Source organism: Rhinatrema bivittatum, chromosome 3 (genome assembly GCF_901001135.1).
Source record: "Rhinatrema bivittatum chromosome 3, aRhiBiv1.1, whole genome shotgun sequence".
Classification (NCBI taxonomy): domain Eukaryota; kingdom Metazoa; phylum Chordata; class Amphibia; order Gymnophiona; family Rhinatrematidae; genus Rhinatrema; species Rhinatrema bivittatum.
Window position 1 is genome coordinate 52,421,946 of NC_042617.1, and position 22,632 is coordinate 52,444,577.

General features: G+C 48.8%; 1 protein-coding gene across 3 annotated transcripts in view; it reads right to left on the reverse strand.

Moving 5' to 3' along the window:
* The window catches only part of VASH2 (vasohibin 2), a 65,536-nt gene extending 52,378 nt beyond the window's left edge, over positions 1-13,158 (reverse strand). For all 3 annotated transcript variants that reach the window (XM_029593225.1, XM_029593223.1, XM_029593224.1), the window contains exons 1-2: positions 13,082-13,158; positions 12,428-12,840 (exon numbers count right to left, since the gene is read on the reverse strand). In XM_029593225.1, coding sequence (XP_029449085.1) covers positions 12,428-12,721 — 294 coding nt within the window. In that variant the 5' untranslated portion in view covers positions 12,722-12,840; positions 13,082-13,158. The remainder of the gene's footprint in view (positions 1-12,427; positions 12,841-13,081) is intronic.
* Between the last annotated feature and the right edge of the window lie 9,474 nt (positions 13,159-22,632).

A 22,632-nucleotide genomic window follows, 5' to 3' on the forward strand; every position in this document is an offset into this window, starting at 1 on the left:
CGCATACTCAACAGTAACTTTACTGAGCCAGGGAGAAGGGGCCATTTGGGGCCCGACGACATCCCCCCCACGTTTCATGGCTAAGTCAGCCCTGCTGGTCGACGGAGAATACTTTCAGGCACCAGGCCGGTCATGGAACAGACTTTACTAATCCACTTCCACGCTGCGGTACCAGAGTGTGGGGAAAAGTAAGAATAGGGAGGGTCTGATTTACCCCTCCACTGAACGGGCAAAGCCTAAAGAAGTTACACAGCAGCCAGAGGGTCATTTTAAACACATTGCAAGATAACAAACCCAGTTAAACGTACACTTTACACTGTCTGAATAAAACGGGGCTACATATAACTTCAGCGGGTGTACAGTTCATGACTATTCTTTGCCTTTTTCAATCAGGTGTTGAACATTAATGGAGGATGAATCCATGAAGAAATGCATTCCTCTCCACTGGAGACCCAACTCTAGCTCCCCAATCTTTTAGAAATCCCTCTGTGATAAGAATGCAGAAAAGGTCAGGGGACGGGTTGGGATTTGGTGGAGAGGAGCACACGCTTCACATCCCAGAAGCATCCAGATTCCAGTTAGAAGAAGCCCCAACTGAAAAACGGGCTCAAAATGTTTCAATCCGTTCATTTGTCAAATGCTGGACAACCTCATAAGAAGTCTAAGAACAGCTGGCAAATCTCTGTTCAGAGTGGCTCAGAGTCACAAGTGCAGATATAAGGATAGGCCGGGTCTTATGGGTGGGTGGGGAGGAAGGTCCAGAGTCTGGACCTAGTATACATGGCTAAATGTGGCACAAACACTAAGATTCCCATACAGGCGGGCTCCAAGGGCCAGCCTAACACCGGCACGCCGTCTGCCGAGCAGCTGCTACCATTCAGTTCGGCAGCTTGCTCAAGCATTATCAAACACTTAGCTAAGAAACGTGCGAGACCTCTTCAACTGCGCATTCACTGTCGCGAAGAAACAGGGCTAGCGCAGCATCTGCACCCATCACCGTCCCAACCGATGACAGAAACACCGACTTCTTGAAGCAACTGCTGTTGTGTCAAAAAGCCCTGACACGGGGGGGGGGGGGGGAAACTGAACACACCAACTAAAGAAAGCCAAGGCAGAGCCCGTGGAGGCAAATAAATGCAATTAGCTTCATTTAAACGTCGCAAATTACAACAGAGAGTCACCGTCACACCACCACCACAGCCGGATGTCCTTTCACAGCAGGTCTGCAAAGGAAAGCACCGCTGCATGGCCACAGAATTCACCTTCCAATTTCCGTTGAGCTCAGCGTTTCCTGCCCACAAAGCTTAGGAAGGAAGTTTGGGGGGCGGGGGCTGAGGGAAGGGAACATCAGAACATCCTATATCCTTCACCAGTCAAGGACGGGGGGGGGGGGGGGGGGAGAAAGCAAATGAAAACAAGTAGGCCGCTGCCCTATCACAGGCTACGATCAGGCTCGGTACCGAATTAGCCAACTGCTGTGCTTACAACCCAGGGAAAACCGTCAGCACGCCAGGCTAGGGAACTTGCTCATGTGCGTTAGCTGCAAGTACTTTGTTATTAAATTACTCAGAGCCAAACCATAAATCCTTAGAGGAAGGTGAAATTCAGCCCATCTGACCCTGGATACAGGCGCATCACTCAAATGATTTCTAAATTATCATCCTCGCTATTTATGCATTGCCATTTTATATATATATATCTTGTTTCTGTTAATTCTGTATTTGTTTGTTTTAACACTGCTCCCTGCCTTGAGCATTGGACGTGTGCGGGTTATAATTCCTTTAAAAGAGAAAACTATAAAACAAGCACCCTGTTGGGAAAGATTCCTGAAACAGATCTGGGGGAAATCTGGTGTCCATTTTTCAGACCTGATGAAGAGAGAGCAGCTGCAGGAAGCTACGCAAGAAGCGCACTTAGTCCAATAAGAAAACAGGTTATCACCTTTTTATTTTTGTGTTTAACCTTTACTGCCATGCACGCAAACAAAAAGTGGTCAGTTACACGCTTCTTACAAAAAGAGAATGGCAGTCAGCTACTTACTCTAAAAAGTAAAAGTTTAGGAGAGAATGAAGGCTGGCCCTCTCCGCTGTGGTCCCCGAGAGCCACAAACAGGTCTGGTTTTCAGGCAGGACAGCAGATACTCAGAGATCTTGGCATCCATATGGCCTAAGAGCAAAGCTAATTTCCAAAACTTGTTTGCCTTTGACACCAAGACCTGTTGCCAGCCCTCGCGGCCCAGAGTTCACCATCCCTGCTGTAGGATCTGCTCCACCTGCAGCCCAGGCTCTCTCCTTCCAAATTTCATTCTCTTAAAGCCACATCAGCTTTTCGGAAGGATGCAGGTGCCAGCCACAGCTGTGCCTGCTTTAATATGCTATGCACAGGGGAGATGAAGACAAGGTGTATTCTACTAATAGCGCTAGCCCATCCTATGAGGTGCAAGAAGTGCATAATCAAGGTGTGCAGAGGGAGAGAGTGCACACTGGGGCGAGAGAAAGAGGCGGAGCTCAGTTTCCATGTGTGGTAGTGGAGAGTGGATTGGGCAATACGGGGAAGGCGGGGGGGGGGGGGGGAAGAACAGGGAGGAAAAAGGGGTAAAGATCAATTTGTAGTCTGCCTATACAGGCGCGGGGCAACTCTCCTCCGTTATAGTTAGACGGCAGTCCCAGTCAGTTTGCATATGCACCCAGAGCGGGTCTCCTGCAGTGCGTTACTGGTCACACATTACAGGAAGGAATTAGAGGTTCCTATCCCGCGGTCAGCGCTCAGCACCAGGGATTCACTGTAGATCATTCGGAAATAGCAGCACACAGCTGAAAATCCTCTGAACCACCATTCAGTAAATATAACCGTCAGCATTCAGAGACCACGTACGGTGTTACACTCTGGTGGCTTTTCAGCTAGTGATCCACCATCCTAGAAATCAAGGAAAGCACATTAAAAGCTTCAACTGATCAATACTGTGAAGTGGCCTCTTTCAAGTTGCTGTTGGAACAACTCCAGCTTCCCCAATAAAAAACAAATACAATTTGTTTGAAGTGTTAGAGCTTAATAAAACAATTCCAGCTTTGATCAATTAATGCCTCCAAGCAAAAAGACTGAGAAACGTCCAGGAGCTCAACTACACATCACGCTTCAAAACTAAAAAACAAAAAAAAAAAACCACCTTTGTTTTTCTTTTCTAAATGTTCTGATCTGGAAATAACAGCTGACGGGGAAACTAGCAGAACAGGACTGTAAGCATCGTCTGACTGTGTCTAGGCGAAGGCCACGCACCAGCAGCTCCAGAAAGAGCTGGTAAAGCCCATGTAGAATTCCCCTTTTCTTTTTATGGGAAGTCTCCCTGCATGAATAATCTGGTCACCCTTCCCTTTGGCAGGAATGTTGCAGGGTGAACCAGTTCAGACGGGTCATGCAGACTTCTCCCCCTCCAATACCAGCAAACCACGAGTATCCCACATGTAAATCAGTAGCCAAGAAGGGTGAGGTTACCCATCCCTCCTACGGACGGACGGAGGGGGCTGGGGGCGCCCACAGGGGCAAGGGAGTAAGAGTTTGCCAAAAGCAGCTCCTATTAAACCCTGCCACTGCTGGGGGGTGTATGCTGACCCTCATCAAATCCCTTCACTGACCCTGCCGCGTTAAACAGAGTACAAACTGCTGAGCGTGGGGCCTGGGAAGAATTTTAATAAGAGGCCATAGGGATAAGAGAGAGGCACCCTTTGAATTCCAAAAAGTATAAAATTGCAATGCAGAAACAGAATAGGAACACAGATGAAGACTGCACGGCCCATTCACTTACCTTTCCTGCTGCAGCCCTTCAGACCTGGCAACAAGAACACAGAATATGGCCGCAGAACGGGCCCATCACTGCCACCTTCAGGCTTGCTGTGATCCCACCCACTCTTCAAAATTCCTTCATTGTACCCTCCCTGCCCTGCTAAGGTCTGCCCCGCTCTCTTCTCCCTTTCACATCCCACGCCCTCGAGCACGCAGTTTACTCTCGCCACCTTGATTTTCTTGCATCTTAAATAATCCTTGCTCCACTCCAATCTGGCTTCTGCCTTCTGTATTTCAGAGATACAGTCTTGCCAAAGTCTCCAGCAATCGCTTCAGGGCCAAGGCCAGGAGCTTTTTATTTGATTCTCATCCTCCTTGACCCATCTGCTGCCTTTGGCTCTTATTCCTTGATACTGTCCACACTTGGATTCTGTTCTTTTTATTTCTCCCATTGCCCTTCTGATGTATCTTGAGGTGAATCCTCCTCCACCGCTATCCTCATCAGTCAGTATTGCCTCAAGGCTCTATTCTGGGCCTTCCTTCTCTTTATATTTGCTCCCTTGGTGTTCTGATCTCCTCCCATGGCTTTCACTACCACGTCTGTGCAGATGACTCCCAGATCTGGCTCGCTGCACCAGAACTTTCACCAAAAATCAGTGCCAAATCTCAATCTGCTTGTCCAGCATTGCCATCTAGATAGCCCACTTCCACTGTAAAATTAACATCGCCAAGACGGAACTTCTTTCCTCTGAACTCTATGTTCCCTTTCCTATCCTTGCACATATCATCATTGTCCTTCCAGTCCTCTCAGCCAGCAATCTTGGGGTCAATTTCAGCTCCTCTCTCTCCTCTGCACACATCCAAAACATGTTTCTTTCTCTAACCCATCACCAAAATCCATCTCTTCCTTTCTGAATACATTACTAAAACCTTTATCCAAGCTCATCACATCCCGCTTAAACTACTGCAATCCACCCCTCACATGTCCCTCACTTGATCGTCCATCTTCACTGGGGTCTATTCAGAATTCACCTGCAAGATGTATCTTCTTCCAATGCCATAACCTCTTTCCATTCACTACATTGGCGCCCATCCAGTTACATACACAGTTCAGGTTTCTCCTACTCACCTGCATATGTAATCCCTCTGAAGCGCATTACTTCTCTTCTCTCCCTACAATCCTCCTCGAGATCACCATTCATCAGGTAAGCTGCTCTACCAACATGTTAAGGGAATAAAAAGGGATTCCCTCTCCTTACCCAGAAGCCAGCCAGCTCAAGGCCAGCAGTCTGGTGCAGGCCGGAGATTGGCTGCACTAGTGTAGTGCTATTTTACCATGCAAACAATGTTTCACTCTGAATGTAAACACCTGGTGTAAAATAACCATGGAACTGGACTGATTCTTGCATGAATCGCAATGTATTTTGATTTCCTTCAACAGCAGTACACCCCATGTTGCTAAGAGGTACTTAAACTCTTTCAGTTTCAAGAGTGTAAACGCCACACGTAATCTGACAGAAGAAATTATATAGTTGCCTCTTTCTTAGTTACAATTCTTTTCTGATAGCATGTCAAGAATTGCAACTGATTACGATGTAATAAAATGTATGCTTGTCAAATTAAAAAAAAAAAATCTTTGTTTAAAAGAAAGAAGAAGCAGCTGCTCTTATCTGGCCCACCTTCCAGCACTGTGTGCCTGGAACAACCTTCCCGATTTAGTGCGTCATCCCTGTATCTGGCCATATTCAAGTCTCATCTAAAAAAGCCCACCTTCCGGAACTTACTTGTAAATCTTCCTGATCACAGCCTTGTCCACGTTAACCACATTTATGGCAATAAATATACAATATTTCCTGAGATCTCTCTTCTTCTCTGAGAGTCTTGACTAGATTGTCAACTCTACAGAGAAGGGATTCTCTCTTACACGTCTCTGTACATCGAGTAGCACTATGGAAAGGGTTAGGAGGACTCCTGGTTCCTAGGCCATTCTAACCACTAGGCCTCACACTTCTCCTGTGCTCTAAATAGCATAAAACTGAGCTGCAAGAAGAGGCATGAGGGGGGTTTGTTTCCATTATGCTCGTGAGGGCAGAAGCCTGTACTCCTCTGTTGGGGGAAGTGTTTTAGCATTGGTAGAAGCTATCCTCAGCACCAGCGGTAGGGAATGGGCCAAAGGAAAATCATGCGTCCCAGACAACAGGCCCAAGTTTTTAACACAACTACTATGATATAGTTTGTCCTGGGTCAAAGAGCCCAGGCACTGAAATCCTCAGTGATCATGCTCTAGATGATTGGGCCAGTCGAGTTATCTACTCCAGGAAAGGGTCTGCTATAAGCTGTAGGGTAGTGGGATCAAGGGAAGAACTTCACACATGCACAGCAACTGTACACCGGCAAGACTATAGCACCATGTTCTTCATTCTCTATCTGGCCATCAACACTCTACAAATGTGAATACTACAAAAACATCAATTTCTCACAATACTGCAGCCACTTGATAGAAGCATGCCCAGGCCAAAAGCATGGCAGAGTAGAGTTCATAAGCACTAGGTTTTTAAGCTTGCAAACTTCAAGGATTAACACTGTGGTATTAGCACTTCTAAATCTGTACTTTTTAGCACACCTATCTGTTAAATGCAGTGTCAACTTATTCCCTGTAATTTCACACATTAAGGGACCTGATTTACTGAAAACCTCTTTCCCCATAGACACAGAATGGGGGGAAAAAAAGCATTCGTAAATCTGGCCTTCAGCCAGCAGCTGTCCCAAACAGAAGTGTGACAGTAATAGATCTCAAAATACCAGCAGTATAATTCTATACAAGCACCAAACCCCAAATACAGGAAAATCTAAGTACTATACAGTGCATGAGGGGAGGGCGTTGGTATACATTGAATGGAGGCCCAGGGAGTCATAGCCCAAAGGAGGGAGGGGAAGGAGGAAGAAACTGTCAAACAAAAAAAAAATTATATGATATGAGTTTGGCACACTTACAGATAATTTACATGAAGAGATCATTTTCCCCAGTGCCCACTTGCAACAACATATGACAAATTAGATAAGCTCCCCAAAGAGGTAGAGCATCTATTTTACTGTTTTCTTAAACCACCTTTCTGGCTTTTTAAAAAAGACCATCCCAAGTAGTGTACAAAAGGTTAAAAGAAAATACATTTAACAATTCAACATAAAAAACCAAAAGTAGAACAATAAATCAAAACAAAAAGTAATATTGGGGAAAAAAAAAAACACCACCACACTAAGCAGGGGTTACACACAATCACCCAATAATCAAAACCCCAGAACAATAATCACACTTATTTCTACACACCATACAGATCTACAGTTCCCAAAATCCTCCTTCCCTCCCTGTCACCATAAAATCAAAGGAGCTGAACTAGAGGTAAAAGAAGCTCTTTCTAGGATCAGAAGATCAGGGCCAAGTTAAAATCCAAGACTTCGTCTTTGGTTTTATATTTTACCAGTTTTAAAAGTTATGGTGAAACACGGGTTTGTATGCTGTGTGATTTATTGTTTTGCCTGTGACTCTTCCCCAGAAAGGAATGATATGAATGTCATCCACATACAGATATCCCAGCAAACCTAAGGAACAAATCAAGATCCCCAAAGGCTGCTTAAAAACATTTAACATCAGGAGAGGCAACATTGAACATTGTGGGTCTCCACAGAAAAGATTCATTGGCACTAACAGACAGCCCTTTATACTTACAGAGGCATATCCCCAAGATGATCCATTGTACAACCAGACCACTTAACCCTTACAGCCTGCATCTATCCAAGTGAACAGAACAATCCACCAGATGAAAAGTGGAAGTTGGGGCTGAAAGGACTTGATCCTCACCCCTCCCCAATCCAATCAGAGACCAAACCAGCCTCGGTGCTATGGCCTACACAGAAACCTGCTTACCACTTACAGCTCTACAAGACCTAGTCCTCCAGTTATGGTTCCCTCCGCAGAAAAGCCCATGCGATCCTGGTCGTCCACGTCTAAGGGACTTCCAGGATTTGTATTGTTAGGTAATAATAGTTTGTTAGCTCATTCCTGCTTCTGCTGGAAGTTTTAACTGCATTCGCAACCAAGAAAGATTCCGGATTTCCTCAGGGCTACAACAACTCCGCATTATAAGCATACCGTGGTGGCAGGGCATGCGAGTCCATCTCATGCATATTGACTGTGCAATATCCTAAAAACCAGGCTTGTTTGTGGCTCTTGAGGACCAGACTTGTCTACCCCCTGCCGTACACGATTTTTCAGAAGCAGAGTGGGGACTGAAACTCCCCTTCCCCTCCCGCTTCCATCCACCTCATTTTCTGCCTACCATTACCCGCAAAGCAAGATGGAGGCATCTTACTAAACACCAGCAAGGACGTGCTGAGGTGATTCAAGAAAACCTTCATTACACTCTATAAATATCAAATGGATCCATAAGGAGATCCTGAGGCAGAAACAAAAAAAAAAAAAATGGGGCAGCCCCATCAACCTTACAGGAAGCACCTTCTAAAGAGGAGATGCGTTACTTCAAGAGGGTGCAAATTATGGAACTTTTTGACAAGCAAGAGTCCAAGTCAGAACACTAAACTTTAGGAGAAAACCAGAGTGAAGATGGCTTAGTGCAAAATTATTGCAAAATTACTTCCTGATTAGCAAGACAAGCAGCCCCCACCACCACTGGGCTGCATGAAGGAACATTAAGCCGCTGTTCTTGACAGGAAAGGGCATGGATTTTACCCATCCGCAGACAGACCCACGTTAAAACAATAGGACTTCCCAAAACATGTCCTGGTGACCCCCCACAGCAGCTAATCAGGTATGCAGGAGAAGCAGAAAGGGGCGAACCCGTGTATGCAAATTAATCTCACGCACATTCCTCCTGAATACTCTGAGGTCACCGGAAGAGGCTTAGGAAGCCCCCACCTTTAGGACACCTCCTTGCGAGGGCTCAGATGCAGACTGCATCAGTGTGCGGAGAACTTTATTTAAGCTCCAACCAGGAACTGGAGACTTCCAGGGAGGTCTAAGCTTAGCAACTGCGAGTGGGACGACAGAAATCTGAGGAGGAAGATCGAGCGATGGGCACCTAAGTAAAAGCATAGGAGAGGCAGAGAAGACTCCAACAGCAGGGTGAGATGAAGAGGACCCTGCATGTGTGTAAGGAGAAGGAAACAGAAGAACCCTGTTGGGGGAGAGAGAATATGGAATTTAGGGAGGGGGGGCTTGTCAAGGAGGAGGAGGAGGAGATTTTATGGGCAGACCTGATAGTCTGTTCTGCATGCCCCTAGGACCGGCCCTGCAAGCGCTGCTGCCACCTTGGTGAGAGATTTTACTGCTGGGACTGGCAGCTACGCTGATTGTAAGTGGGGAGCCCTTCTCTGTTAATGCACCGAGATTCTCCTTCCGTCCCGGAGAAGAAGGTGGTCACAACTCCCGAAAACAGTCCTGAACTTCAGGTTGTTCTGTTATACGGCTACTGGATGGGGCTATGCTCGGAGGCAGCAGTCAAGAAAAGAGCCCTTCCCCCTCCAGTTTCCTTCCGTGGTAATCTAAAGAGCGGTTCCTCCTGGGAATAAGGAAAGGGACACAGGACGCGGTCCTGCGTGGCCCGTCTGCTTCTTAAGCCCGCTGAATCGTGCCTGGAGTTAATGTGTCTGTTGTGCATTCCACAGTCGTGTGGGGCATTCATAGCTAAAAGCAGGGCCCGATTTAGGGTGCCAGATTCTGGAAGCACCCAAACAACTTGGACTCCCCTTGCTGTTCTCCGAGGTCCAGGTGAGAAAACCACACCCCCCAGTCCTTTACCTGTGTTCCATGATCTGGCCCCGGCTGGTAAGGTCTTGCACAAAGCATCAAGAAAAAGGGAGAAAACAAACCCCAAAAAACTCCATAGGAACTCAACCTTTACCATAAATTCCAAACTCAGAGCTCTGAATCTCAACTGTTTTCCATATGATTCATTCACTGGCACAAGCAACGGTTACTGTGCGGTTTGTTTAGATCTAAAGACAGCTTCTTCGGGGCCCTATGGACGAAGCATTTGCCCGCGGAGTCACAAAATGGGAGGGAAATCGTTAGCACATCTGGTCCTAAGGATGCCTGCATATTTATAGTTAGCTACTCGGCAATGACTGGGTGAGTCTGCACGGCACGGCCGCACATCTGTACTGCAGATGACAGGAGGATGCCCAGGCCACACTGTTCAATTAAAGTTGTCAGCAGTTCAGCGCGAGGATAGAAAGAACAGAAGCAATTCCCGTTTGCTACAGCAAGGAATAACTTCCAAACACAAAGCGAGCAAGCAACCCGAACGATGTCAGGGGAGACACCTTCCAAAAAGGAGCCTGCAAAACACCACCGGCATGTAAGGAGAAGCAACACAAAATGATCCAGTCACCGCAGAGAGAGAGATTTAAAAAGAAAAGTCCACTTAATAGAAATGTCTCCGGCAAGGTATGCATTTATGGCTCATTTTATGTAGACTTGACAACTATTTAAAGGCACTGGTGATGTGATCTTTTTAAATCATTTAAGAATTGAGCCAGCCCTCTCAGCTAGGAATGCAGCTTCTAAGGCGGGCTGGGGGTAGAAGCGCATTCATACACCAGAGCACCAAGGTTAAAAGGCTGCACTTCAGACGCAGCTGTCTGTCCGCCTCCTTCCTTGTGCTTACAGCTGCTCTGGGGATGAGGCAAGGAACTCTGATCCAGACACAGGGCTAACCCTCATCACCCTACCCGTGGGTGTCATACATCCTTTCAGCAAGATAAAAAGGGTTACCTGGAGGAAAATGGCTCCGATCAGATACTTCAAATTTTCAGCATAAAAACCTGTCGACGCAGTTAAGGCACAAACATCTGTTACATTTTTTTTAAATTCTATATCCTACTTTTAAACAGTTCGTGCCTCAAAATTAGAACAGGTGCTGACCTAAGAAAAGTTCAAGGGTAGTGCTATGTATTGCCATGCAAGGGGTTGCAGTACTGTGAATCGAGCCTTGTACTGCAGATCCTCACAGGCCTTGCATTGTCCACAGAAGCAGCACCAACAGCCCTGGCCTAGAGCTAGGGGAGGGCTGCTGAATACAGCCCTGGCAGCCACACCCGCTGACCGGTCAGGATCCAGAGCTAGCCTGCCCCCCTTCACCCACAGTGATGCTTGGATGTCAGGGCGAGAAAGAGAAAAAAAAAAAAAAGGATACCAAACAGAAAAGGCCCGAGCATCACATGGTGGCTAAACCTTGCCCTAATAATAGCAGCTCTAAGGAAGACAGATGCAAGGGTCAGCTGCAGGGGCTGCTCGCTATTAAAGAGCTACAGGACAACCCATGCAGGAGGCTGGGGGTGGGACTTTCCAAGCAGAACTGTAGCATTTGGATTTAGACTGGGCATTTAATAACTCCAAATCTGAGCTCAAGGCGCATCGCCTTACGATTATGGCAGGTAGGTCCCTGCTCCAGAGGGCATGCAATTTAAGTATGTATTCGAGGCAATGGAGGGTGAAACGTCTTCCCCCAAGGACAGAAACGGCATCGATTGGAGAAATGGGATTTGAACCCCAGCTTCCCCTGGTTCTCAGCCTGTGCTACTCTGTGCACTGTCCTTATCAGGATAACGCCGTGAGCATCTAGCGCAAATACTATCTGCTTTTATAAATAAATAAAACCAATCTCTCCCAGCAATACTGACGTTTCACGTCCACCGTCTACAGTTTCATCAAGACCACTATTTTAGTGGTGGCATTTTCACAGATTACTTTTCCAAAAACATGTTCAAAGTAGGGAACAAAGAAAGAAAAAATGAAAACATTATTCACCTTGTGGGGCTAATTTTAGGTATGATTACATTTTGCTTTTCCACTTGTTTAGATTTTAAATAATTAGAATAAGAACATGCAAAAAATGACTTCAAATATCATTTATAAAGTGTTGCTGTACAAACTCCAAAACCAGCTGCGCTACAACAACAACAACTGCAGGCATTAATCACACACGGACAGGAAATTGGATTTCCTTTACTGTAAGTACTGACGCATATCCACCGCGTATCTCATTTAGAACCAGCCAGCAGTAAAAAAAAAAAAATCGTGTAATGAAGTCCAGGTTTTCCCACAAAGCAAACTATACAGAACACTTACAAGCGGGCACTTTCCTTTTACACACACACACAATGTTTTACAGTTCCCTCCGCGGAAAAGCCCGTGCGATCCTGGTCGTCCACGTCTAAGGGACTTCCAGGATTTGTATTGTTAGGTAATAATAGTTTGTTAGCTCATCCCTGCTTCTGCTGGAAGTTTTAACTGCATTCGCAACAAGAAAGATTCCGGATTTCCTCAGGGCTACAACAACTCCGCATTATAAGCCTAAACAACAATAAGCTCCATGGAACCGGGTACATCTGTACAGCGCTGCGTATGATTAGTAAATAAATAGTACTTCTAGCGCACTCAGTCGATGCGGGTTCCAGCACGAGAGATCCCCTGAGCCAGACGAGCCTCCGGGCAAACCTCTGGGGGGCGGGACACTGCTGCAGCGCCCTGAACCCGCTCGCTGATCGTAGGTGGCGGAGGCACTCCCACCCCCGTACCTGGACACCGGCTTTCCCTTACCGGGGGGGGGGGGGGGGATGTCGCACTTACCGCGCGCAGCTGGGCGCTGTTGCGGATCTTCTCCACCATGGCTTTGCCCTCCGGGTGGATGCGGGCCGCCTGCAGCCACATCCTCTCCCAGGTGCGCGGCTCCACGGGGAAGCCGCTCCGGTTCACGTGGAAGGGCGCCGCTTCGTCCCGGTCCCCCTCCTCCGAGCCGCCGGAAGGGGCCGGCGGGAGCGCGCTGGCCGACGGGGGCCGGTCCTGGGTGCTGCGGGAGCGGGGCTTGGTCGCCTTCGGCCCCCGCCGGTGCAGGCTGGAGTTGGTGTTGTTGGAGCCGGTCATGCCGGCTGCGTGGAGAGGGAGCCGGCAGCGGATTCAACGCCCGGCGGCGGCGGATCCCCTCTCCTCCATGGCCGGGTCCGCTCTCGGTGCAGCCGGCGCCCGCGCTCCTCCTCCGGCACCTACAACGAGAGGGGGAAAGAGACGGAGGCAGGCGTGAAACTCCCCGGCCCAAGCCGCGCACCGATCACCCCCACACCCGCCTCCCGCGAGACACGCAACGCAGCGCCCGGGCATCCCCTCGCCCCTGCAATCCTCCCTGCCGCTTCTAGCAGACGCCTCCCTCCCTCGATCGCATCCACTTCCCCGTTCTTAACTCCGGCTCTTATTCCTCCCCCGCCGCCGCCGCTCTCCCCCGGGTACCTGTCTGCAGGTGCAGCCGCAGTGCCCCGCACACCCGGGACCGCTCTGCTTCGCTTGTCTGTCAAGCCGCGAGCCGGGGCGCTGTAACCCAGCAGCGGCCGACGTTCCGAGGAGCCTGATAGGCCGAGGTAACAAAGAGGGGCGGTCTCCGACCCTGCGGCCGAGGGGCGCGGCCGAAGGAGGGCACTACATTGAGACGCGATTGGCCGGAGTTTCCCGGTAAGGGGCTGGGCCACACCGGGTCCGAGCGCGGGTTTGTAATTAGAGCTAGGATTAGAGAGATTTTTTTTTTCATTCAAAGAAATCGTCCGGTAGATCCCGCATGATTTAGCAGGCAACGTGCAAGGCGTCCGCAGCCAATTGGAATAAAGATGGTTCACCTCGCACCCTACTTGCTCTCATGAGACCGGGAGGAAACTGGAGTCTTAGGAGGCTGTGATACCTTTTTTAAGGGATCAAGAGAAAGATGGAGTGTACCCGAGCGTCGCAGGCAGCACAGCAGGGCTGGCTTTTGGAGGTGTGCACATGTGCAGGGACACAGGTCCTCCCCCTCCCGATGCAGCTGTTGGGTTGAAGAAGAGCCCAGTCCCGCTTTTGATAGGGCCCACCATGGGGGGGGGCCAACGACGGTTTGCTGCCACCTCTCTGCCCGTGGGATGAAGAATTGCTGATGAGAAACCACCCCTTTCCCCCGCAAAACCGCTGCTGATACTGCTGCAGCCCCTACCAACAGGAGATCAGTGCTGAGGGCCTGTCTCCCACACAGGACTCCGTTTATGAGAGAGAGAGAGACACTGGGGGCAAGAAGCAGGGCTTAGAATTGCCAGGCCCCCAACGCTGCTCTTCTGCTGGTAGGGACCAAAGGTGAGGAGGAGAGAATGGAAGGGAAGGGTTGCAGGGATTGAAGGTGTGGGAATGGAAGATGAGGGGCAGGAATGGAATATAAGCATGGGTAGAGAAAGATAGGTGTACAGGACAGGAATGGAATTTAAGAGTAAGGACGGGAAGATGGAAGGTATGAAAGGAGCTGCAAGTGGTGGAAACTGGTATTTTTTTCAGTGAGGGGGAAGGGATGCCATTCCATGCCATTTTCAATTTTTACAGAGGGCACAGGTCAGCCTAGATCTGGCCCTGTTGCACGGGGCCCTTCTTCACAGAAAGGTGACGATAGAAAAAAAAACCTTTCTGATTCTCCCTCCTACCAGCAGATAGGGGCAGAGCATTTGACTTTAGGGTCCTTCACCAGCTTTTCTATTTCTTCTCGAAATAATAGTCTTCCCTTTAAAGGGTAACTTTCCTAGTCTTGTCTTGGTGGCTGCATCAGCTCCCCAGTTTTTCATCCATAGCAAGCACTTTCCCAGAGCTGTAGCCAGACAATTTAGCGCCTATGGCCAAGTGAAAAACTGGCCCTCACCCAATACATGACACCACGAGTTGGGAGATTCTCTGTTCAATGTTTGTACAGCTTTGACCATGGCCAGTGCAACGGTATTAGGTGCCCTAGGAAAAAAATATTTACAGTCTTGCTCCCCCCATCCCATCAGACCCTCCTCACACACAATTAAAAAGTATGCATTTATAATAACAGATTTTACATGAAAAAGAACATTCAAAGCACAATCTTCTGAGGTAAAAATATCACTTATAATATATATATATATTTTATTTACATGCATTGCTGAGGTGCCAACCAGAAAACCTTGCAAAAAAGCAAGAGATACTTGGTACCTATATGGTATTAAGCCTACTGTAATGTATCTTGGGCATGGGCATGACCCTCAGAGAGCCACTCAAACAGCAACAATGCTACCTATGAAAGTTAATACTATAAATATTACACCAGACCTAAAATAGTCATAAACCCCCTATTATGTTATGGGACCGGGCCATGCCCCTGTCCCTCCTCCTACCTCAGGGCCGGCCCGGCCCACCCGAACTCGTCTTTGGCCATCCAGGCCCGACATGGCTGCCGCCGCGGCTCTCCCTTTGCGAGAGAGACGCCGTCGACCCGATGTGCTGGGCCCCACCCCCTAGGCGCGTGCATGGGTGGGGGGGGGGCTCAGCTCTTAAAGGGGCCAGTGCGGGAAATCAAGGGGACGGCCTCCAGATGACATCAGACGCTGCAGGGTATTTAAACCCTGCAGCTTGGTCAAGTCCCTGCCTTGCAACGAGGTTCACTCCATTCCTGAGTCTCTAGTTGCAGCCTTGATCTTGGATCTTTTCTTCAGACTTCTGGCTTCCGACCCGGCTCCGTCCCATGACTCTGTCTTCAGCTTCCGCCCCTGGTTTTGGTTTGGTTCTCTGACTTCTGGCGTCTGACCCAGCTTCGTTCCTAGACTCCGACTTCGGCTTCTTCCACCACCTCAGGTTTCCGGTACCTGCTGGCCCAGAGGATTTTCATAAGTCCCAGCGGCTCAGGCTCTCACAGGCTCCTCCCGGGGGAGCTGCGGGCTTCCGAGGGTGAAGACTCTTCCAGCCTCCTGGGCCCAGCCATCCTCATCATCCACCTCTTTGGCTGCTGCCCGGATCCTTGGTCGCATAGGGTCCCACCTAAGTCCAAGAGGTCTGGGTTCCTACGGGCTCCTCCTGGGGGGACCTCGGGCTTCCAGTGGTGAAGTCTTCTCCAGAGTCTCTTCAGTGCCGCCTCCCGGCTGTGACGCTCTCTGTGGGTTCCCGCAGTATAACATCTACCGTCTCAGCCTGCCCAAGGGTCCACGATAGTAACATATTAGGAAAACAGAACAATCCAAGCTGCTATAGATCCCTGCATAGAAACCGCACATTAACAGAATAATTCACTTCAATCACACATACAAAACACAGATAGACCTTCAAATGCATAATAAAGAAAAAATACAGTATAAATAGAAATGTACAGACAAAAACTGAATTGGAAACCACAAAAGTCAAATTCTGTATGCACTGCAAAAATGTAAAAAACAGAAACATTATCATTTCTCATAAAACAAAATTAGTAAAACATACCAATAAAAAAGAATAATTAAAAACAATTAATGAATAGAATAACATTCAATAATTAAAAACTCATATAAAAATCTCCCAAACATCAATAAAATATTTCAAAACAGACACATCAAATAACATCCAACAATTAAAATAAGGATTTTAAAAAATTTCCCTTTATCCATACCGTGTAAATTTTGATTTCCAGGTGCCCTGAAATTGTCATGGATTAGCAGGCAGAGTAACTGTGGTAGTTGTGCACACACACATGCTCCCTCTCATACACACATACGCTTGCTCTCACTCCCCCACATACACATGCTGTCTCTCACTCTCCCACACACATACATACATGCTCTCTCTCACTTTCCCACATACATTCTTTTACTCTCCCACATACACATGCTGTCTCTCACTCTCCCACACACATACATACATGCTCTCTCTCACTTTCCCACATACATTCTTTTACTCTCCCACACATGCTGTCTCTCACTTTTCCACACACAAACTCACATGCTGTCTCACTTTCTCACATACATGCTTTCACTCTCTCACACACATGCTCTCTCTCACTTTTCCACACACAAACTCATATGCTGTCTCTCACTTTCTCACACACAAACTCACATGCTCTCTCACTTTCCTACACACAAACTCACATGCTCCCATTTTCCCACACACAAGCACACATGCTGTCTCTCACTCTCACACACACATGCACACATACTCTCTCTCACTCTCCCACACACATGCACACATACTCTCTCTCACTCTCCCACACACAAGCACACATGCTCTCACTCACTTCCCTTGACCTAGCAGGCAGCAGCAGTCTCCTTCTTCAGCCCCCATGGCCAAGGGAACAACTTCCGGCTACAGGGCATTGGACTTCTTCCAGCAGGGCACGCTTCTCCTCCTCCGAAGCAGTGCAGCCACATCGAAATCGACGGCAAGAGCACTCATTATTTGGTCCCAGCAGGATTCCCAGGAACCAGAGGGAGCAGGTCCTGGGGAAGGTACAGTGGATCAGGGGCTAGTGGAATCTGCAGTTACGTTCATAGCAGATATTATGTATGTCCTGATTAGGATCACAGCTAAACAGGCCGTGGCGGAGGTGGTAGCAAAGTTCAGAGCCATAGGGTGCCTATAGTCAATAAGCCACAGCCATAGGCGCCACTACCAAAAGGCACCAAGGAGAGCTGTGCAGCCAGCGGGTGTAAGCAGAAGGAAAAGCAGTGCGGCACTGTCAAAATCGCCCCAGATCTACTGCACCTCCCTCTGGTTCCTAGGGATCCTGCTGGGACCAAATAACTAGCCACATAACCTCCACAGATTGCCTCTTTAATGCCAGAGATGATAGCTCAAGGGCCATCTTTAGAAGTGTCTCTATTCTTTCTTGGCTACTGCTGAAATGGCTGCATCCACCTTTGGGAGGCTCAAGAACCTCTTCTTATGCCGCTGATCCACCACATCCACTTCTGCAGTGTCCTACAGCTCCTAAGCCTGGACTCCAGGATCTCCCATTCCGCTGATGGCATATCCTGGATAGCTGTGTGGATGGGGAAGGCCTTGTCCTGTTTCTTTATTCCAGACAAAATGGGTTGCCCCCTCATCTTAGTATTCTTGATTTGTTCCTCCTTTAGGCTTAAAACTTGTGACACCTTGGCTATCAAAGCTCCCAGTTCCTCTGATGTAAAGAGCCTAATGGCTGAATCTTTTAATTCACCTTCCTCTTCCCAGGTTACCTCTTCCTGGGAAGAGAGCTCCTCTTCCCCAGCTGGGACCTCTGCATTGGGCCTTCACCCCTCCCATGAGGGATGGGCCTTTGCTCTCGCTCTCTCGGGAGAGTGGTTGCCCTTCCTCTGGCAATATGCCTGGTGCCTAGCCAGAATGAAGTCTGAGGAGAACTCGCCTTCTTCCTCCTGCTGTGGGGATCCCAGCCTCTGCCTTTGTTTCCCCGGACCTGTCCCTCCCCTCCCTCCCTCTGATGCTGCCGGATGACACAGGCGTCCTGCTACTACTTCCAACAGAAGCGGGAGAGAAGCGCGTGCAGCAGCAGCACCCCGATCACTACCACTGCGGACTGCTTTTCTCCATCACAGTTGTGGCAAAAGGAGCCAGCAACACTAGGGACCTGCTTGACTCCGCACTTGGCACACTTCCTGGCCTTCTGCATAAGGGCCGTGCTTCAGGCCAGGCAACTGTCACTTCCCCTGTTTTGTTTTGGTTTTTTTTTCTCACTGTGGCTTGGAGAGACCAGAGGCCCTGAACCACTGGCTGCCGTGAGGAGGGATGAGCAGACCTTTCAGAGGCTGTCATCCCTTGGGTGTTTACCCACCCGGCCCAAGCTTCCCAGGAAATTGACCCTAAGGAGGTGTCATTGCTCTGGGGCCTCACCATCTCCTGCTGGACCAGCGTAGCTTTTGCTGCCCCTCACAATCTGCTAGAGACAGAGACTACCGACAGTCTCCCTGCTGGGCCAGCCTATATACACAGCTGACGTCACAGAGAGAAGTCAAACGCTTTCCTCCCATCTGCTGGTAGGAGGGAGAATCCCAAGAGTACACTGGTCTGTCAGGACTTTAGGAAAGGCAATCAGCAGGTAAGAATCTAATTGAACCATATGGCCTATCTAATCTGCCCATCCACCCATCCACTTTACAATCCCTACCACTCTCTCAGAGATCCTGTGTTTATCCCATGCTTTTTTTTTTAATTCAGTTACTATCCTTGTCTCCCTCACCCCCATGGGGAGATTGTTCCATGCATCCACTACTCTTTCTATAAATAAATATTTCCTTACACTATTCCTGAGTCTACCCCCTTTCACCCTCATCCCATGACCCCCTCATTCTAGAGCTTCTGTCTTGTGCAACCTACCTTGGACATATCTTGTTGTAGTGGATAGATAGAGACTGTTGTATTTATAAAAAAAAAAAAAAAAAGCAAGACAAATCTTTATTGAAATTACTGGACAGATAGTGCTAGTTCTAAAGCAAAGTCACGTTATTGTAAAAGCCGGTAATTACAACCAAGCATCTTGATCTTTACACAGCAAATACCTTCTGGACTATAGTCCTGAGGAATGTGTGAAACTAGTGACAAGCTAATAACATAATTAATTTGAGTCACCATTTGGTTTTCAACATTTTTTTGGAAACTACCTGATTATTCTACAGGGTTCCTTGCAGTAGACCTGGATTTCCAAATAGGCCTCTATCTGGGGCAGCAAAGTTCTACCCTACAGACTCTAATCTCACGACTCCTTCCCCCAACCCAGTTTGATCCAGTTCCCACCCAGATCCCTGATCTTTTCCCTCCCACCACCCTTCTGCAGCCTTTAGAGTTCCATCTCCACTATTTGTGAAAAGGTGTTGAGCAAGGTGACTGAGTCAGGCTGGGCCATGTGCTCACTAGCGCCACCCCCCATGGAAGCCCAGAGGGAGTAGGATCTGTGAGGGCATGGTCCAACCTGACTCAGTCCCCTTGCTTAATGCACAGACAGTCCTGAAATCTGTACAGGGGCAGTGATGGGGAACGGATCGCAGGTCCAGTTAGGATGCTTATCATTGGTCTGTGGAGGGGAGGGCATTCTGAGGTTCACTGGGTAGAGGGGGGTAGGAGAATTGGAAGTCAGGCGGCAGCAGAGAAATCAGAGGTCCATTAGAGAGATGGAGGGGCATCGGGTAGGAGGTTAAGGGAAGCGGGGCATCCACAATGGTGCCTAGGGGAGGCAAAGGGCAGTGTCCAGGAGGTTGGCAGCTATAGCTCTTGAAGACTCCAGGACAATCTGGGAAGGCTGGCACCCCTAATTTGGGAAGAGCTGTAAACAGAGAGTGGACAGAGGATTCAGAGAGACCAACCAGGAGGCTGAAAAGAAGGGCAGTGTGCAAAATGAAAGGCAACAGAGCAAAGGAAGGAACTGATTTAATGAATATTGAACAGTTGGTAGCTAGAGGAGATGTGCAAACATAAGGTGACAGAAGGGCCAAGAGTGACCCTAAGACATTAAACAGAATCAGCAGTGGGGAGGTGGATACTGCAAAAGGAAAGAAACTGGGCAGACTAGATAAACCTTAAGATCCTTATATGATGTCGTATTCTGTGTTTCTATGAAATGAATTAATCACAGATGTTTACCAGTTAGATCCACCTTTTCTGAGGAGATACGACCCCCTCCCCTTTATCAGTGCTTCTTAAATACAGTTACAGATCTGGGTTCCTCTTCCCTTCCTGCTCCTGAGACCATGGATGTGGTGGCTGCGTGTAACACAGGAGGTGTAAAGGAATGCATAGCGAGACCCCCTTAAAAGATCAGCACCAGACATCTAGCCTGGTCCACCTTACAGCACAGCCCAGAAGGAATCTTGGTCTCAGGGCCTTTCCTTGAGCAGGGAATTATGGGGTACATTTTATAAAAAAGCACGAGCGCGTACTTTTGTTCGCGCACCAGGCGCAAACAAAAGTACGGCAGATTTTATAAGATACGTGCGTAGCCGTGCGTATCTTATAAAATCCGGGGTGGGGGCGCGCAAGGGGGTGCACATTTGTGCACCTTGCGCACGAAGAGCCCTGTGCACGCTGCCCATTCCCTCCGAGGCCGCTCCGAAATTGGAGTGGCCTCGGAGGGAACTTTACTTCCGCCTCCCCCCACCTTCCCCTACTTAACCCATCCCCCCAGCCCTATCTACACCCCCCTACCTTTATTCCCAAAGTTACGACTGCTTGAGGCAGGTGTAACTCGCACACACGGGCCGGCTGCCGGCGCACCAGGTTCCGGTCCGGGGACCGGTCCGGAGGCCGCGGCCACGCCCCCGGAATGCCCCTGGACCAGAACCACGCCCATGGCCACGCCCCGGAACGCCCCCGGATGACGCGCCGCCGTGACACGCCCTCCAGGAAAGCCCCGGGACTTGCGCGCGCTGCCGAGCCTATGCAACATAGGCTCAGCGTGCGCACGGGGGGGGGTTTGGGGTAGGTTTTTGGGGGTTACGCGCGTAACCCTTTGAAAATCTACCCCTATGAGTGCAGGCCCAGGAGGGAACAGGCAGATATCCTGTTTAGACTGTGAATGTTGGAAGTCTTGATTTATGCTGCTAAGGTAAGCAGGCTGTTTCTCTTATTCTTCTGTTTCACTGTGAAGAAAGCATTTTCTGTGGGAAAAAAAAACCTGGAGTCCAGACTCTTCTCCAGCCCCCTTCTAACACAGCATCACATATAGTTGTAGCAGTGGGGTTTCTGGTCTAAGCACTGGCATACACTGTTTACCCACACCCAAAGAAAACAAAGAGATATGTTTTACCCTCTGGGGCCTGGTAGCAGTAGCCTAAAAGTTAAGTACAGCTAGCTAAAGGGGCTGCATGTGCCTGGACAAATAAGGAAGTAGAGTGAATCAGAGCTGTATAGGCTAGGGGTTTTTTGCTTCTTTTCCTTCTTTTCCTTCGTTTTCCTGTGCTCCTGAACAGGGCAGCATCCTCACCGAGAGACTACAGCAAATACAGACCATGGTACAGAACCTGTATACCCAGCAGTAGGTACTACAAGAACAATTCACTCAGCACCTGCTGCAACTGACCCAGATAGCACAAGCGCTACAAGCTACTTATCAGGGCTGGGCAGGCTGGTACAAGGTATTTCCCCAGCAGGAGCAGTACCAGGACTCAAGGACATGGCAGTACAGGTTCTTCTGCCTGGCCAGCCACCTCCCCCTTGGGTTGAGCAGTTTCTGGCAGCCAGCAGAGGACTTCGCCGGTAGGGTACTGGAGCAGGAGTTCAGGCGGGAACAAGGCGATACTAAGGTCTGGGCTGGAAGGAAACAAGGCAGGCAAGGATACAAGAATAGGGAAGCTAAACGCAGCACAAGGCAGAAACAAGGTGCAACACAAGGGAAAGAACATTTAACCAAGGAAGGTCACTGGAAGGCCTAAGCAGAGCAAGAAATAAGGCCAAAACACAAGGACAAGAAAGGCCACCAGTGGGCCTAGATAAAACAAGGTACAAGGCAAAACAGGGATCATACCAAGAAAGCCAAAACAGACAAGCTAGGCCACTGGGGCCTGGACAGAACAAGATCAGGACAAGGAACACACAGGTGAATTAGGCCACTGGGGAGCCTAGACAGGACAAGGGCAAGGTAAGGAATTCACATGCAAGCTAGGCCACTAGGAGACTTAGACAGGACAAGAACAAGGCAAGGTATACATGTAGGCAAGGCAAACAAGAACCATAGATAAGGCAAAGTAAGGTAATTACAAGCAGCCAGGGCTGAGAGTGAAGTAGGGTTTTATAGGGCTGGCCTTGCTGTATCATGCAGCCTTGAAGGCGGAGGCTAGAGCAGGTCTGAGTGTGGCCCAGTGAGGACCCCTGCTGGCAAGAGGGCTGCCAGCAGTCAGGATCGTTACACTACTATAACACAGCCTACCCCACTATCTCCTGTGGTCTTTAAAATGGCTCCAGGTGAGAACCCAGACTGCCTTATGGATGGCTCAAATCACGGAAATCTTCTTCAAGAAAGAAATGGCAAGTGTATCCCTATTCGTATTCCTGGACAAATAGTTTTAAGAACTGCAGGTGTCTTTTATCTG